The 19,263-nt window shown below is 32.5% G+C and overlaps 1 protein-coding gene and 1 pseudogene across 1 annotated transcript; both read right to left on the bottom strand.

Annotated features, from left to right (window-relative positions):
- On the bottom strand, positions 1-2,847 carry LOC112507455 (cytochrome B5-like protein). Its single transcript, XM_025112052.1, has 5 exons — positions 2,632-2,847; positions 2,457-2,491; positions 1,434-1,511; positions 1,202-1,293; positions 1-329 (listed from the first exon to the last, which is right to left on the bottom strand). Exons 1-5 carry the CDS (start codon positions 2,708-2,710, stop codon positions 263-265), a joined length of 351 nt encoding a protein of 116 aa, XP_024967820.1. The 5' UTR covers positions 2,711-2,847; the 3' UTR covers positions 1-262.
- Positions 2,848-15,934: 13,087 nt separating this feature from the next.
- Positions 15,935-18,142, bottom strand: LOC112505925 (annotated as a pseudogene).
- Positions 18,143-19,263: the final 1,121 nt, after the last annotated feature.

The raw sequence follows: 19,263 nt of genomic DNA on the forward strand, positions 1-19,263 counted from the left end.
TGGAAACCAACCAAACAACCCCTTGCCTTCATATTACATCAATTGTGGATCGCTTCTTGATCATCATTGTTAGTACAAATCAACATTTCTCCTCAAAAGGAAGTTCCATTCATTCATTCATTTTGATAGCTTTCTTAGCACAAAGATGGAATCTGATGGTGATGGTGTTCAAATGAAGGAAAAATATGTCATCTAGCTGCAACACTGCAATCAATAACCATGAAAACATTGCACATTCTGCTTAACCAACTGCTTAATACCTTCACTTCTCTAAATCTCCGATGTAGAAGTCATCGATCATGTCAAATACTCGGGTTGCATGTTGTGGCCTGCCACACATAAAACGCACGTAACTAACTCGTACATACTTAACAATGCACCATGAAAAAAAGGTTGAACAGTAAGTATGATCATAGAAGAAGTACAGATCTTTTTATATATGTTTCATAAGGAAGCATCAAGGAGATTACATAAGAGGTTCTTAAAACTGTACTAAGCCAACTACTGAATTTGGATGGGGGCAATATGTATTCAGATGAAATAACATGCTTCTGAATAAAACCAAGGCTGTACTCTATCCACAAATGTTCACCACCAGTCCTTGGTATTTCCTATATCGAAAATTTTCAAGTTTTATTCCATCTTCTCCAGAGAGATAAGAGTCCTCTGGCACCTGGCATCTCAAAATTTGTTTGTTTGTTCGTTTTCCGCATAGCACAAATCATGTACAAATTTGAGCTTTACATAGTAAAAAAGTGAACACAATCAGGGCAAAAGGTCAAATAATGAAGGTTGGATGTTTCCCTTGCTTATGTTCAGCTAAAAAGATAGATGATTGGAGCAAAACTCACCCTCTAACAACTAAAACAGCACTTGGTGAAGATCTAAGAGATTGCAGTACAAGTCCAGGGTGAATACACAATGCCATTCAAATATATTGTGGCTTAGGCATCTTCCTAAAATTGCAAGTGAGCTCACATTCAAGGGCAATACAAAGAAAGGCAGCGGTTGATTACCATAGGTGGAAATGTTTTTCTGATGGGTTACAGAAAGTATTCTCAGAACAACTAATTCTCTGTACTGTCGAAGCGAATAGCATGAAAAAGTAAGCCTTTCAAAATCAGACAAGCAGATCACTTCAGATAGTTGTTTTTCAAATGCATGAATGGAAAATAAAGGCATATTGGAATTAGAGGTTTACCCAAAAAATCCTTCGGTGGAGTCATCGCCCGCATGCGCCAGAATTGCATCACCACCAGGGTGTTCTTCTACATACGGAGTAACATCATATACCTACAGTTTATTAAGAGTTAAACATGAGGGAAAAATACTTGAGGAAAGTATTTTTTTTCTATGTGACCCATGTAAACCTTCCATGGTTTCATGTTCATATAGTGATGAGACAAAGTATTAGCGTAAAAAACCTACAGAACCTTCTCTTTGATGATGATCCAGCAATCTGTCCTCTTGTTGTGCAAGGAAACTTCATCCTTGTTGTATGCTTTTACAGTCTACAAGTAAAAATATACAACATTAGAATATCCATTACCACTCTATGGACAGTAACACAGTATAGACCATATATGCATTTTCAATTAAAGGTCAAAAAGCTTCCCCTTTAATATTTTGTTATTTTTCTTTCTTAGAAGGGGAGAATTCCTTTTGATTGAGACACCATAAACAATCAACTACAGAAGTTGAGAAGTAATGGGTATGTATGTTTCTCCAATCATCAAGTGCATGCCTACTATGCTATGCTAAAATCCCTTCTAATTTGTACATAAAACTTCTACTCCTTTTTCTAACAAGCCAAGATTAGGGCTTGAAAGCAGAGAAAAATCATTTCACTGTTTTCAAAGTTAATATCTAATTGTAAATTACAAAGCTGCTTCACTTTTCTATGCTAATATAAAGTTGGTAGATTAAGTACAGCCATCTATTCTCTAAGTACATAGTTAATATCTATCTAGATAGAAAATCAGAACATCTCTTAACTCTTGTATGCTCATTGACTGCATGTTAAATCATGAACAACCATCAAAACCTTAAGATCCATTCTGAACTAGATGTCTTTTGAAACCAAGTACCCCCTAATTAGGAGAAACTCCTTACTTTGGTAATTCAAATCTAGTGCTTTTCAAAATAACATGAAAACTAATTCTTAAATTCTGCTTTATAACAAAAGCAATATTAAGAATTTGAAGCTAAAAATCAACTCAAAAACACCCAAAACCCAACATAAACTCTTATTTTAGAGACATAGATAGCATAAGTAAAGCAAGAAATGGCAGTAGATTCCCAACCTTTGCTAATCCATCTCTACAGCCACTGTACATACATACCACACACATTGTAACTAAAACAAAAAGATGCCTAAAATATGTTATCAAACTGACCTAATACAAATAAAGGATCGTATTGAACACAGAAATTTGATTAATTTTTTAATAAAGTACCTTGTTAGCATCTGAATGAACCTTCTTGGTTTCATCTGGCATTAAACAAATACCCATAGATTAAAGAGGTCGAAACACTCCATACATATAAACACTGCTAAAATCAATCACAATGAGGGTATAATAACGAAAATTAGACGAGAAAGAAAACTTAATAACAAATGAAGAGATCTACCGGATTTGATAAACCGGGGGGCAATAAACAATAAACTGAATAAAAAGCCAAGAATCAAAGTGACCACCATTAGCTCCATAGCTCCGCCACTGTCAGTCGTCGCTCGCTGATATATTGTGTGTGCCCAAATTGAAGAGGAAAACAGACGGATCTACGAATGTCTTCTAATTTCTCCTTTCCGCCATGTGTGTGAGTGTGAGAGAATTAATTGTGGTTGACGGCGATTGGATGCCCCGTTTGGACTTTAGCAAATTTTCAGCTTTATTCGACTTCCACTTATTGCCATTTTCAGTCCCTCCAACGTTTTTGTTTTTTTAGTAAACGCGTGGATAAAAGCTAATAATGTTTTGAAAGTTTATTGTCATTTTTTTAATTATACTTTTTATTTATATTAATCATTATTTATTGCTATTAATTATAGATAATTAATAAATATAAATAAATTAATTATTACTAATATTAAATATTAAATTGATATTAATTGAAAGTTATTAATTCATTTACTTATACTTTATACATTAATATTTAATTATTTAAAATAATTATCAATCATATCACTACTTTTTATATTATTGTTATTTTATTTATTACTCAMTWAATGTARTTATCAAAAATATATATACAACAATTCTAAAAATGTTTATTAAAGTTCTATAAATTAAGTTTATACTTATATTGTTTTATTGATAATATGACCGTGCTAAATAATTTTCATAAACTATTTAATAAAATTATTGATTATATTTTTTAAAAATTATTAATTAATTAGGATATGTGGGATTAAATAATTTTATTTATATTTATATTTTATGTAATGATTATTAAAATTATAAATTAATAGATTTTTTTCTAAAATTTATTTTAACAAATCTAAAATTTATAATGTATATGATAACCAATTTGAAATTCTTTCAACAAATTCTTTGTATAATGCCATTTTTTTTATAGTTTTATTTATTGGTTTATTAAATAATAAAAGAATAAACTTTAATTTTTGGTTCATGAGGTTTTGTGAAATTTTTTAAAGTGGAAACAGGTTTAACTTTAGAAATATTCTTGTGATTCTCATTTTCCTTTGAAAGTCGTCACTGATCACTAACTTTGTTAAAAAAATGTATGTTAAATGAGGGGTAATTTAGTCTTTTTTATCGTAAAATGATATTATTATTTATATTATACATTATATTTTATATATATGTAGAACAGAGTCACCATCAAAGTCAGTGACCATTCTCGCTGACGGCCACCGTCCCTCCCAAATCCATTTACCATCTTCAACTGAAACCTACAAATGTTCATTTATTTCTCCCCCTAAAACCTTAATGTTGAATGTTGATATCTCTCTCTCACATGTGCACACACACGTAAAGGCTTTCTGTTGTGCCTTTTTCTGAATTTTATTAATTTTCATAGTCATATTTTGATCTTTTTGACATTTATGTTATCTATATTTTTCAATGTATATAAATATAAAATTTGGTATTAATTTGATATTTCTATAATCTATACATGATCTGTTTCTATAGTCCTGTTCAAACGACCCTAAAATAAAAACCTTATTCTTTTTCGAATATGATAATGTCATTATGATCTACGTGAGTCGCTGAATGCAAGTATATATACGTTGTACAGTTTTTAAAAACATTTCAGCACTAAAATAATTAAAATGATATACTTAATATAGAATTAATCCTATAAATAAAACTTAGTCAATGATAAAATATTATTAATAGCTAATTTGAATAAAACAACGAAATCTTTTAAATAGAGTCAATGATAAAATATTATTATAATATATATATATATATTATTTTTTTAAATGTTTATGTTTATTTTTTAATATATAATTCAATATATATTTTTCATTATATATATTTCTTTATTCTATTTTCAATAAAGAGCAATAAAGATATTTTCTAACCACAAGGGTGGTGCCTAATTGATTTGAGCTTGGTTCTAAAAGTCAAAAGTATCAGGAGGTCTCAGGTTCAAATCCAAGAAGAAATAAAAATCTCCTTGTGGCCATGGAGGTTCAAATACGGTGACTTCGGGCTATCTGCAAAGCAGGTGGTCGCCATAGGATTAGTCGGCTCGCATAGCGAGTTGGATATCCAGATATTTTTTTGACTATTCAAATTATCTTTTTTAATCATATCATTATTTGATATTAAAATCTTAACTTTTACATCTGATATAAATACCTGAATACTGGATAAATAACTTAACTTATCTATCATATATCAATATTGTTATAATATCATATATCATATCATTTATCTTCAAGATTTAAGACACCTAAATGATCATGATTTTGTCATTATTGAATAGTGAAAATTGGATGTTACAATTAGGGGTGAGCAGCGGAACCGGGTACCCGGCTATGGAACCGGAACCGCCTTGGAACCGGAACCGGAACCGATATGAATGGTTCCGGTTCCGGTTCCTAAAATACGGAACCGATTGAGAATGGTTCCGGTTCCGATTCTCAATTTTTCGGAACCGTTACCCGCCGGGTACCCGGTATTTTTAAATAAAAATTATTATTATTTTTTAATACCAAATTTATATTAGGTTTACATCTTGAAAGCACGCCGTCATCTTCATTCTTCATCTAAATTCTTCATATACAATGATTCCTATTTTTTTAAATTGTGTGTTCACTTGGATTCATAGTATGTAATCGTTAAACTTTGAAAATTTACCATTATAGTATGTAATCGTTAAACTTTGAAAATTTACCATTATAGTATGTAATCGTTAAACTTTGAACATTTTCTATTAGTCTATTATGGTTTGTAATCTTTAAACAATATTTGTAACCATTATTATATATAATTTGTATTCTTGCTTATTTATTTAGTGTTTTGGCAATGTTTTATTTTTTATTTCTAAATAACAAAATTTTAATATTTTAGGAAGCGGGTACCCGGAACCGGAACCGGTTCCCGGCGGTTCCGGTTCCAATATCTCAAGAACCGCTCTAACCGGTTCCGGTTTCAATATCTCAAGAACCGCCGATTCCGGTTCCGGTTCCGGTCAAAAAGGGCGGGTACCCGCCTATGCTCACCCCTAGTTACAATTCTCTCCTCCTTATAAAAAATTGAACAGATCGAGCAAGTTCGAATTGACGTAACATGAAATCCTCATTTTCATTTTACTAGATATAGCTAGGGCTTTAATTTCTCATTTATTATTCTATTTCCCATGTAGCAACATGATGATCACTTCAACTAACTAACACCAAAGGTATTTCTTTAGTTCGAAGTTTCTCAACTTATGACCTAGAAATATCACATTCTTAAATATAATTCTTCTAACTTTCATCCAGGGTGGATGGAATGGTAAAAAGGAGGGGGGAAAGGACCCCAGTCAAAAATTTAAAAAAAAAATCATAGGTTAAAATTTAGGTTTTACATGATTTACCTTTCACTTCCCCTCATTACATTTTTCCACGGGCCCTCAACCCCAATCGAAATCGTTACTCTAACCAAAAAAATCTGTTGAAATCAATAAAAAAAACCAAAAAAGTTATTCGAAATCGACAAAAACACTAAAAAATTCCTCGAAATCAATCAAAAAACTTTAAACTTCCCTTGAAAACGTTGTAAGTAGGTTAAAAACACATCGGACAATTTTACGGGTCTTTAGTCTACCTTAAAGATGACCCCATTGGGCAAAAATCTTGGATCTGCCACTACTTTCATTGCTTCTTTAATTGATGTTATCTACTATCTGAATATCCTTATATACTTTGTTCAAAATCCTTTTTCTTAACACCAATTCACAATTACTAAACATCGATCCCTTTTGGATGCGATTGTATCTCATAATATATCATTAAACTCCCGATTATTTGCATATATTCAAATTCCATCATTTACCGATATCTTAACTTCTCTGAAAATGATATTTAACCGTCAAATTACCACTCCATGTCACTACTTATCCATAAATCAATGATTTAAAGCATTAATCTACTAACCACAGTTGCCAATACTATGTATGAACTACTTGGACTGTATTTCCTGACACTAGATCCTTGGCCATAACTTATCATATAAATATCTTGATCAGCTTAAAAATTGGCTCTAACTTTTACTAATCAACATTTATCTATTTGTAGTACTAAACATTTCCCATAATCGTACTATAATGGTATTATTATATTTCAAAAATCATAGTAGTGTACAAAAAGAAATTTCGTTTTCAAGATTAGCAACATCGTGCTTTCGATGTGCACTCTGATTACATGCAAATTTCTGAAATAACCTTGACAATATAGACTACATAGTGGTTGTGATCTACCCCACATGACCTTCTTTGTCATGCTCTTTCGGTGAACTTATTATCCTGTTATACCCACTTGTCATATTCTTATGGTGAACTCTTAACAACCACAACCACAACCACTATGTTAGTATAACATCACGTTCATGCATTTTCAGAACATTTTTTAAAACATTTAGAAGTTAATACTTTATAGCATGAACAGTTCTTATTTCACAACAGGTTGATTTTGAACTTGACTTAAATTTCTAGTGGTATTATTGTCGAGGATCTTTTCTACATATTCTATAACCTGCATTCTTGCTTAACGTCTCTTATCTATGCCATCGAATTCATCAAACCTTTTTCTCGTATTTCATCTCTCTATCTAACATTATACACATGTACATATTCTCCTTTCAGATTTAAATCTTAACCATACTTTCTTCACATACCACTCCAATGTCATTCTTCGATAACCACTCCATTCTAATATGATATCAAATTTGTCTAAAACACATCAACCTAACAGGGTAACTTCCTACCGTTTGATTGAAAAAATTCTAATCTTCTTTTTTCTAATTGCTTAGATTTTTTTATTCAAGAAGTGGAAAAAACAGCTTCTAGATGTACTTAAGTCGAATAAAACTAGGGCACAATAATCATCGACAAGAATCATACCTGAAACATTGTCAGTGATTCCTTTAACCTTATTTGTTATAATGACATATATCATATTCCTTACCTCTAGTTCCTGCACATTTCCAATCTTAACTAAAACTAGTTAGCTCTCGTTCCATGTGAAAATATAGGAAATCCTCATATTAACTACTAACAAAAAGAGTCGTTGAGAAGAAAAAAAATGTTCCAACATATATATAACATAATTAGCCTATATCACTACCAAACCGGGGAACTTTTCCTGCGGCCATATCTGCCAGAAATGCATATTACCGACGGATTTCCGGCGGATATGACCGCAGGAAAAGTTGGCGCTGGTGATTAATTTACCGGCGAGTTTACCGGCGGATGCTTTATTTTACCGGCGGATTCCGGCCGCCGGAAACAATTCGGCGGTTTAATTAAAAAATCTTGATTTAATTAATTAAAAATTTAATTTTTTTTAAATTGATTTAATTTATCCGGCGGATATTTCCGCCGTTAATAGTTTTCGCCCGGAAAAACGAATTTAATAAAATTAATTTTTTTAAAACTTTTTTTAATTATTACCGGCGGAATTATCCGCCGGAAATCCGTCAGAAATTATAAATACATTTATTTATTTTTAAAATATTACCGGCAGAAATATCCATCGGAAATCCGCCCGAACTATAATTAAAATATTATTTTTAGAATATTATTACAATAAATATTTAAAACCAGTAAATCTGTAAAAATATTGAAAAAACTAAAAAGATGAAATGCAACCAAATATCATACATTAAACTAACTTTTAATTTTTAATTATTTTTCGGCGGATAATAATTTTAAAAGATTAATTAAATTTCCGTCGGAAATCTGCCGATAAATTATGTTGATTAAATTTAAATACAACTCTAAAACAATTAATTAAGAAGTCTGCCGGAAATATTACCAGCTTAATATTTCTGACAGATTTCTGGCGGAAGTCAACAGAAGTTGACTTTTTTTATGTTTGCCGGTAATCCGTCGGAATATTTCCGGCGGGAAATGTCCGTCGAAAATACCCTTTATTCTAGTAGTGTATCTAGTTGATGTGAAGTCAAACATCACCACGGAGGTTCAAATGCGGTGACTCCAAGTTACGCGTGAAGCGGGTGGTCGTCTTGAGATTAGTCGGCTTGCATAGTAGATTGAATATCCAGCTTAATAAAAAAAATTGTAATGAATGAAATGTAATATAAGAGAACAAGATAATTATCTATTAACAATTAAATGATTTATTATTACATATATCTGGAAAATATATATATATATATGGCAGTTATTTGAGAAAGCATATCATGAAACGGTGCCTTGATGGAAGGACCGTTTTCATGCCTCTTCATCTTTTATAAATTCATTTTGGCGCCATATTGTTCATATCCATACACAGAACACAAACCCTCTGTTTTTAACCAATCCATCATGGAATAGAATTTAGTGTGGATCTGGTAAGGATGGAACAAGAACAAACCAACACAACCACGATCTCTTCATCAAACGTTCCCGGTATGTTTGATTACTCGCTTACGATTATATACTTAATTTAATTCATGGGTTAATGAGATGTATGCATGTTTATGTATTCATAACAATTGGTATCAGAGCAATTAACCTCTGAATTGAATTAGTATTTTGATACACTAACCGATTGATAAATGATGAATCGACTTGAATATGAAATATTCTGGAAATTAGTTCATCTTGATCATGTTCCCGAATAACTTTCTGGTTGAAACTGGAAATTGTCTCATCCTGATTACGTTGATAAACTGGACCATGCTTAAGATAAACTGGAAATTGTCTCATCCTGATTAAGTTGATAAACTGGACCATGCTTAAGATTCTGGAAATCACTATTCATCTGTAGTTACTGTTAAATAGGTACGTTGATAAAAACGACTCATAGACACCAATTGAAAAAAAAAGTGTCCGATCGGTATAGTTCCGATCGGCATAGAGGACAAGTCCCGATTAGTATACAAGGACAAGTCCTCATCGGTTTCAAGGGACAAGTCCCGATCGTTTTCATTAAACAAGTCCTAACCGGTATAGGAAAAGATCCTGATCGACTTCCTTAGAAAATTAGCCCCATTGACGCTTACCAAGTCGGTATAGTTTATCCCGACTAATATGAATATCGATATACATTGTTTATTATCCAGYATAACATATCCCGACCCAAATTGATCCGGGAAATTCAGTCGACCCCAAGTCTGCTTAATTTGATGAAGTCTAAACTATCTTTTATATTTAAAWAYACATATACTGCATGTTAGTATATAAGCAGATTGTTGTATTCCCTCATGGAAATCCATATATCACTATAGTGAAACATGATTTATGTGATTCGAATACTACCACAGTAGTCAAGAATCACAATTGAGAAATTGCAATTTTCTTATATATAAATTGCAATTTTTATAAGTGTTAAATTTTCACATACTGCCATAGCAGTTCTGATCAAAACACTTATACACGACTGAATTTCGGATTAAATATGCTTTCACAAAAGGTAATTAAATCCGAGATTCACGTCACTACATAAATTAAAGGAATTGATTCTATTCCATTATAGACAAAATTCAGAATTATTCATTAAGACTGATCAATCTTGATCCTTGTCGCTCTCAGCACAATACTCAATGAGTATGGCTAACTTTGCACCACTAAATGGTGTAAATTACAAGAAATGGAAAGAGGACATCGAGCTCATGTTAGACATTCTGGACTATGATCACGTTCTCAAAGAAGATCCACCACCAGAACCTGCTCAGGCAGCAGCAAAAGAAGTCAAACTAAAGCATCAGGAATGGCACAAACACAATAGGATAGCCTTGATATTCATTAAGAAATGTATGACTGATGTTGTCAAGGGCGGCATACCTGAGTCTGATCTAGCTAAGGTTTACTTTGCCTCAATTGCGGACAAATATAATGTATCGGATAAAGCAGAAACCGGATACCTTATGAATAAATTGATCAGGATGAATTTTAAAGGACAGGGTAGTATCAGGGAATACATCTTGCAAGGAATTGACACCTCTTGCAAGCTAAAGGAAATGAAGGTCGAAATTGACGATTCATTCCTGGTACACCTTCTATTAAACTCATTACCTGAGCAATATAGTCACTTAAGAAGTCTTTACAACACCCAGAAGGAAAAATGGACTTTAGACGAATTGATTTCCATCTGTGTTCAGGAGGAATCGGAAATCAAAAGTAAAGGAAAGGCGATTATTGTTAATCACATGTCGAAGTCCAAGTACAAATTCAAGAAACATCCCAACTTTCACAAAGGAAGCTCTTCCACTCCTTATACCAAAGAAAACAAGAGCAAGGGAAAGCCTTTTAAAGGCAAAAAGGAACTGAAATGCTTCTTCTGTAAGAAGACAGGACATTTCAAGAAAGACTGTGAAGGTTTTAAGGATTGGTTAAACAAGAAAGGTAATGTTGACCACTTCTTTTCTTTAGAAACCACTAATTACAGTAATGACAATTCATGGTGGTTTGATACAGCTTCACCAATTCATATTGTTAATTCAATGCAGGGCTTGTCAAAGATAACAGTCCCAAGGACAAATGAATCGAAGATTTGTACCGCAAATGGACAGGCATTGAAAGTGGAAGCTGTTGGGGAATGTAAATTATTATTTAAGAACAATTATATTCTGACTTTAAGTAATGCATATTATATACCTAAAATAAAGAGAAACCTGATGTCAGGTTCTCAGATTGTAATTGAAAACAATGTTTCCTTCTATGCAGACAAAGATTGTATGTTATTTTATTTAGATGATGTTTGCTTTGGAAATGCATGTTTGATTGATGGATATTGGCATTTAAATTGCGTAAAYGAAACCATCAACAAGGGCCTCAAAAGGCAAGTCTACTCTATAAGTAAACTAACAGGAGCCAAGAAAAGACACAAACAAAGCACATCATYTCTCTTATGGCACAAAAGACTGGGACACATATCTAAATCAAGAATGCATGAATTGATTAGACAAAACATYTTACCACAATTAAATTTCRATGACTTTGAGACTTGTGTAAGTTGTCTCAAAGGAAAAATGACCAACTCCAGGAACTTCTCATCTAAGAGGAGTCAATGCATTCTGGAATTAATTCATACAGATATATGTGGACCCTTCCCAATTGAGACAATATGCGGTAACAAATACTTTGTTACATTTATTGATGATTTTTCAAGATTTTRTCATATTTTTCTAATGACTRAAAAGYCACAAGTCTTGGATTGTTTCATACAATTTAAGACAGAAGTAGAAAGACAGTCTGAGAAAATCATCAAAATAGTCAGGTCAGATAGAGGAGGAGAATATTTCGGAAAATATTCTGAAAAGGGACARCACAAAGGACCATTTGCCATATATCTGGAACAAGTAGGAATCAAAGCTGAATACACAAYGCCCTATACTCCTACACAAAATGGGGTGGCAGAAAGGAAGAACAGAACATTGATGGACATGGTGAGAAGCATGTTCRCRAGATCCAGCTTACCAAAATTCCTATGGGGAGAAGCATTAAAGACAGCAAACTACATATGCAACAGAGCACCAACCAAGGCAATAAAAGGTACACCTTTTGAACTGTGGAATGGCTACAAACCTAGTCTAAACCATTTTCATGTATGGGGATGCAAGGCAGAGACCAGAGAATACCATATTGAAAAATTAAGTAAACTGGATTCAAGGTCATTGTCAGCATTCTTCATTGGATACTCAGAAAAATCAAAGGGTTATAAGTTTTATAACCCAKGAAGAGGACAAAGAATTTTTGAAACAAATAAGGCAGTATTTTAYGATGAGATATTCAATGAAGATGATGACATAGGAAGTTCATCTCAAATTCCTCAAAATTTGGATAACTGGATGACTTACCATGAAGATGACCTATCTTCAATCCCTGAAGATGGGAATATTGCATTGCAACCCATACCTATTGTAAGTACCAGTATAACTGAAAATATAGATCAAGTCCCTGATAATCCATCTTTGGAATCGTCACAAGCTCACATACATGAACCTGAGGCTGAACATGTACCTGAACCTGTGACTGATCAACCACATGAACCAATACATACTACAKAACCTTTAAGAAGATCCAYAAGAGAKAGAAGATCTGCAATACCTGATGACTACCATGTATACTTAACTGAAATRGAGTTTGATTTGGGGGAAGATGATGACCCAGTTAGTTTCAAGGAAGCTATGGAATCATCTAACAAAGACAAATGGCTRAAADCCATGGAAGATGAATTGACAAGCATGTCAAACAATAAAGTCTGGGATCTAATTGACAAATCAAACTCTATAAAGCCAATAGGATGCAAATGGGTGTTTAAAACCAAAARGGATGCAAATGGAAAGATTGAAAGGTACAAGGCCAGATTAGTGGCTAAAGGTTACAATCAAAAGGAAGGCATCAATTATAAYGAAACATTTTCACCAGTTTCGACTAAGGATGCATTCAGAGTCCTAATGGCCCTTGTAGCTCATTTCGATCTAGAATTGCATCAGATGGATGTAAAGACWGYCTTCTTGAATGGAGACTTGGAAGAGGAAATACATATGACTCAACCAGAAGGATTTGCAATTAATAATAATCAAGTTTGCAAATTGAATAAATCCATTTATGGTTTAAAACAAGCATCAAGGCAATGGTATAAGAAATTCGATACTGTCATGAGTAATTTTGGCTTTGAGGAAAACAAGTTGGATGAATGCATATACTCAAAGACCAGTGGGAGCAGTTTTATATTTCTTATATTATATGTAGATGACATCTTACTGGCCACTAACAGTAAGAAACTTCTACAAACTACAAAAGCCTTTCTCATGAAAAGCTTTGATATGAAAGACATGGGAGAAGCTCACTATGTATTGGGAATCGAGATCACAAGAAATAGAAAAACTYGAACCTTGGGATTATCACAAAAGGGATATATTGAAAGGGTACTGAAAAGRTTTGGAATGGATAATTGTAGAAGTGGTGATGCACCAATTTCAAAAGGAGATAAATTGCATAAGGGACAATGTCCTAATAATACATTGGAAAGAAAAGAAATGGACAAAGTTCCATATGCAAGATTRGTAGGAAGCTTGATGTATGCACAAGTATGTACTAGGCCAGATATAGCCTTTGCAGTAAACATGTTGTCCAGATTTCAATCCAATGCTGGTCATGCACATTGGGTTGCAGGAAAGAAGGTACTAAGATACCTAAAAGGGACAATGAATTACATGCTGTCATAAAGGGACAATGAATTACATGCTGTCATATAAAGGAATTAATAATCAAGAGCTAAAAATAGAATGTTACACTGATGCTTCCTATAAGCAAGACCACGACGATCTTAAGTCTACTTCTGGTTACATTTTTATGTTGGCAGGAGGAGCCATATCATGGAAAGCAAGTAAGCAATCCCTGACTGCTACTTCTACTTTCCAAGCAGAGTATATTGCAATCTATGATGCAACATCTCATGCAATTTGGCTTAAAAATTTTGTCGCTGGATTGAAAATAGTGGATTCAATAGAAAGGCCACTTACAATGTATTGCGACAATGCCGCTGCCGTGTTCTTTAGTAAGAACAATAAAAGAAGTAGTGGTTCCAGAAATATAGACGTCAAATATTTTGCAGTAAGGGAGAACGTCAGAGACAAGGAAATAGAAGTTTTGAAGATAGGTACGAAGGAGCAATTGGCGGATCCTTTTACAAAAGCACTTCCAGTTGAATGCTTTAAAGGACACGTTAAGAATATGGGGATATCAAATTCGATTGATTGTTAAAAGGATTGACAAGTTGCAACAATACAGTTTATATCTCCTTGTACTATGAACACATATTATATATGTATTTAATGCAGAAACTTTTACAAATTATGTGAAATTAAGACTTGTACAAATTAAGATATTCACATGAATGTATAAAAGTATTATTTTGCAAATTAAAGTCTTTTCAGTAATTGGTTGAATATAAGGATAAAGGTGCCAATCAAAATAAGTATTTGATTGAGATTTTAACATTATGACCATAGAAGTCTGTACAATTTTATTGATCAGTAAACTTCTATGATCTAATGATTAATTTCAATTGTTAAGAAGCCTGCACAGATGATATAATTGTAAATCAAGTGCACAATTCAGTTTAATTGTTACTTTAAGATTATCTTGTTCAGTGGGAGATTGTAATATATATATATATATGTACATACATATACATATATATAAGAGAACAAGATAATTATCTATTAACAATTAAATGATTTATTATTATATATATCTGGAAAATGTATATATATATGGCAGTTATTTGAGAAAGCATATCATGAAACGGTGCCTTGATGGAAGGACCGTTTTCATGCCTCTTCATCTTTTATAAATTCATTTTGGCGCCATATTGTTCATATCCATGCACAGAACACAAACCCTCTGTTTTTAACCAATCCATCATGGAATAGAATTTAGTGTGGATCTGGTAAGGATGGAACAAGAACAAACCAACACAACCACGATCTCTTCATCAAACGTTCCCGGTATGTTTGATTACTCGCTTACGATTATATACTTAATTTAATTCATGGGTTAATGAGATGTATGCATGTTTATGTATTCATAACAATTGGTATCAGAGCAATTAACCTCTGAATTGAATTAGTAATCATTTTTGTATTTTGTTTACATCAATCGTTTATAACATGAAAAGCATATTTGTGTATGCAGATGTTTGAGCCTCGATGCTTCGTTGATTTATAGTAATCATTTTTGTATTTTGTTTACATCAATCGTGAATTGAAAGTTGAATGGATCAATATTTTCCAAAACAAAAATACCAAAATTCAAATTAAGTTTTAATAATAGATTTATTTAAATGATTCGTATATTTCTCCTAATATTTACAAAATATATACATCTTCTGATTGTATCATTTGTATTACAAAACATATGCATTCTCTGATTATGTCATCCTTATTAGTTTTCTACAACTTTTTGGAAAGAGAATAAAACTTTATTGGAAATTAACAGATCAAATAAAATAAACACTTTTCAAAACATTTCATGCATGATATAGAAAAAACTCCATAAACCTACGAAAACATATGCCAAAATTAAAACACGGAACAAATAACACATTAAACCCAAGTAAATATAGATCGATAATAAAGTTCGTGAGCGAATACAACCCGATTCAACCATGAGAACACAGATCTCATGGAACATCCATACGAATCGCTAAATAAACGTCACATATTTAAATAAAATATTAAAATGCGATTAATAGTAAACCAAAATTAAAAATTTACTCACAAGTGAAAGGGTTTGCTTCTAAAGTTCAAGACATCGAACTTTTGACCATCGCCGGGAAGGACGAATTGGTGGTGCTATAACCACCATCCACCACCAGGTTCACCCCACTCACAAACTTAGCCTCATCGCTACCCAAATACAATGCCGCCTCCGCCACATCCTCCACCGTCAGCATCACACCTTTCAAGGCGGCCGACGCACGCAACGATTCCACCACCACCTTCTTCTCCATTCTAATGGCATTAACCAGCAGCGGCGTAGCAACAGCGCCAGGTGAGATGCAGTTCACTCGTATCCCATATTGTCCCAATTCCACACACAAATTCTTCATCAACCCCACCACCGTGTGCTTCGACATCGTGTAGGCATGTGGTGTCAGGGCCGTCCCTGGGGGAGGGCGGCACGGGCGCACGCCCAGGGCCCAAAAATATAAGGGGCCCAAATTTTTACCTTAAATTATATAGTAGTCTAAAATAATTTAATAAATTAAAGAAACAAAAAAATTGTAGCATATAATAAGAGACAAATAATTTAGTAGGTAATAAGGGCCCAAAAATATATCAATTAATTACATTGGAGAAGAAAATAAAAAAAATTAATTGATTATTCATTATATGCTATTGTTTATTGTCCCAATATTTTTTTTTATCTCCAACAAGGTCCAATGATATTGGCTATTGCTATCTCTAAATGCTTGACTATTTTCGTGCTTCAACAATTCAACGTTAAGATTATGTGCTTGCTATTGCTATATATTTTTGTTATATATTTTTATCAATTTCTATTTTTATTGACTATTGGTTATGTTGTTCTAATTGTTTTTGTTGACTATTTTTGCTTCTACATAAAATATTTTACTTTTTTTTATAATTAATCTATTGTTCTTATGATTTATGACGTGTTTCATGGTTTTGTGATTAATCAATAAATTTTTTCTACTAGATGTATTTAGTAATGTCTCTTATATATGTCATGTTCCATAAACTTTTAATATTAAAATTTTATTTTAGTTGAGCAAAAAAAGAAGAAAAATATAATTTAAATATTTTCATCAATTGTTTGACTAATGTATCTTTCATTGGGATTCCACCACACCACAAGATTCTATTTAAGTGCTCAAATAATCATTTGTTGAACTTGCATATTATATGTTTAATTCATTATTTATTTTTACTAGATCTCAATGGATCATCTTTTCTTTCATATTCTTATTAATCTTCATTTGTCTACTTGTCTAGAAAACCTTGATAATCTTCTTTATTATTGATCTTTCATTGACCTCATGATTATTTTATTAACACGAAATCTCTTTTTGTATCAAAATAACACATATTTCTTGTTATAAAATAAAATTTCTTACTTTTTATAAAAATTTATCAATCATAGTTTCTATACTCTTGGTTTAAAATTACATAATAAGAAGTACGTAAATTTAAGTACTCTCTTATATATCTATAATATAGATAAATAAAATTTTTTTACTCAGTAAATTATTAACATTTCTTGTACTCAATTTTATACTAATGAAAAATATTTATTACTGAAGGTCACTACAAGAAAAGTGAGCTTTGACGATGCGCCTTTTAGCGATGACATGTTTCATAAGTTATAGCGATGACATGTTGTTGTTATATATTCTTTCTAATGATAAACGGATTTTTAGCGACAACAAAAGTCGTTGCTAAAAGTCTTGTTTCTTGCAGTGGGGGCCTTGTTTTTATGTTCGCCCAGGGCCTAAAAAATGCCAGAAACGGGCCCGTGTGGTGTAACTCCGACAATCATCAAAGACGCACTTGAAGTGAACAGAATCACCCCATTTTTTGCCGGAATCATCACCTGAGCCGCGTGTTTGGCTCCCAAAAAGGAACCAAATGCGTTCACTTTAATAACCCGTTTAAGATTATTGATTCCAGAGCCCAGTATCGTATTATCCATGTCGCCGGAGATACCTGCATTGTTTGAACATGATGTCCAGCTTTCCATATTTGGAAACTACGGTGTCGACGACGTTCTGAACATCGGAATCAATGGTAACATCACAATGAACATACATGACCCCATTTTCAGGTTTAGGAAGTAGTTCCTGACAAAGGGAAGCTCCTCGTTCGTCTTGGACGTCCGCAATCACCACTTTGGCGCCATGTTTGGTGAAAAGTCTCACCGTGCTTTCACCTAAACCGCTTGCACCACCGGTGACTATGACGACTTTGCCTTGCAATCCGTAAGAATTCATATATATATTCTAAAAATAAAATCGAAAATATATGAAAATAATACGAGTATTTAATCATATTTTCAGAATCATAGTTTTGTGTATATACCAACATACGTTTACATACATAATATACTACGATTTAGCATTTACTGGAATGCTAAAATGTCGATAAAAATATTTTATATATAATAAATTGTTTATTTATAAAAATATGTTTTCTAAAAAACGTAAGTAAGAGTACGTATGTGTTTCTACAACATGGTCATTTATATTGATTAGATATTTATACAAACTAAATACCATAACTCGGAAAAATTATTGAGAATGAATGGATACAAACAATTAATAGTGATTATTTTGTAGCAAAGTTATTATTATTATGACAGAAGCCATTCAATCTAACATCTTTTACTTGCGACCTAATTGATTTAAAACAAGGTCCATGACAAGCGACTTGCAACCGATAAGTTTCATTATTTCAGTCATATATCAAATTTGCAAAGATTGTGGCATTTCAATGACAAAAATATGTATATATATGTATATGGGGTATTAGGTCGAGAACCCTTAAAAAGAAATAGAGAACTCATATGAACCATCAATCAGTGTTGATCCATTGATATATATGGGATGATTGCATTCAAATCTGAGTTATCTCTTTAGATCCGATGATCGATAGAAATTCTAATGTTCTCCTTCTTGTTGAGGTTTTGTTTTGAAACTAATGAACACCTTAATAATCATTTAGTCCCTCGGAAATTATGCCAGAATTAATATCATTTTCCAATGAATTTTCCCTTCAAAAAATATCATGTTTTGTAGTGTATACCCCATGTGATGTCCAAATTCACTGATCAATCTTCGTTTAGCTTCATAATCATGACAAATTCTTAGATATATCTTGTTAGAACATGAAGAACTTTGAGAGAAAAAGTCAACAACTCAAATATGGTCAAAACACCTCAATTACGTATGTATATTACAAAATAAGCTCTCCTATATTAATTACAAAGAACTAACCACTATTTATATGGTCAACAAACTAAAGACAAGTCAAAGTCAAACCTCTAAAGAAAAGTCAAACACGCTGACTTTTACAATTATAGACTATTTATAAACTTTCAAGACGAATACAATTA

The sequence above is a fragment of the Cynara cardunculus genome (assembly GCF_001531365.2).
Source record: "Cynara cardunculus var. scolymus isolate 2C chromosome LG 2, CcrdV1, whole genome shotgun sequence".
NCBI lineage: Eukaryota > Viridiplantae > Streptophyta > Magnoliopsida > Asterales > Asteraceae > Cynara > Cynara cardunculus.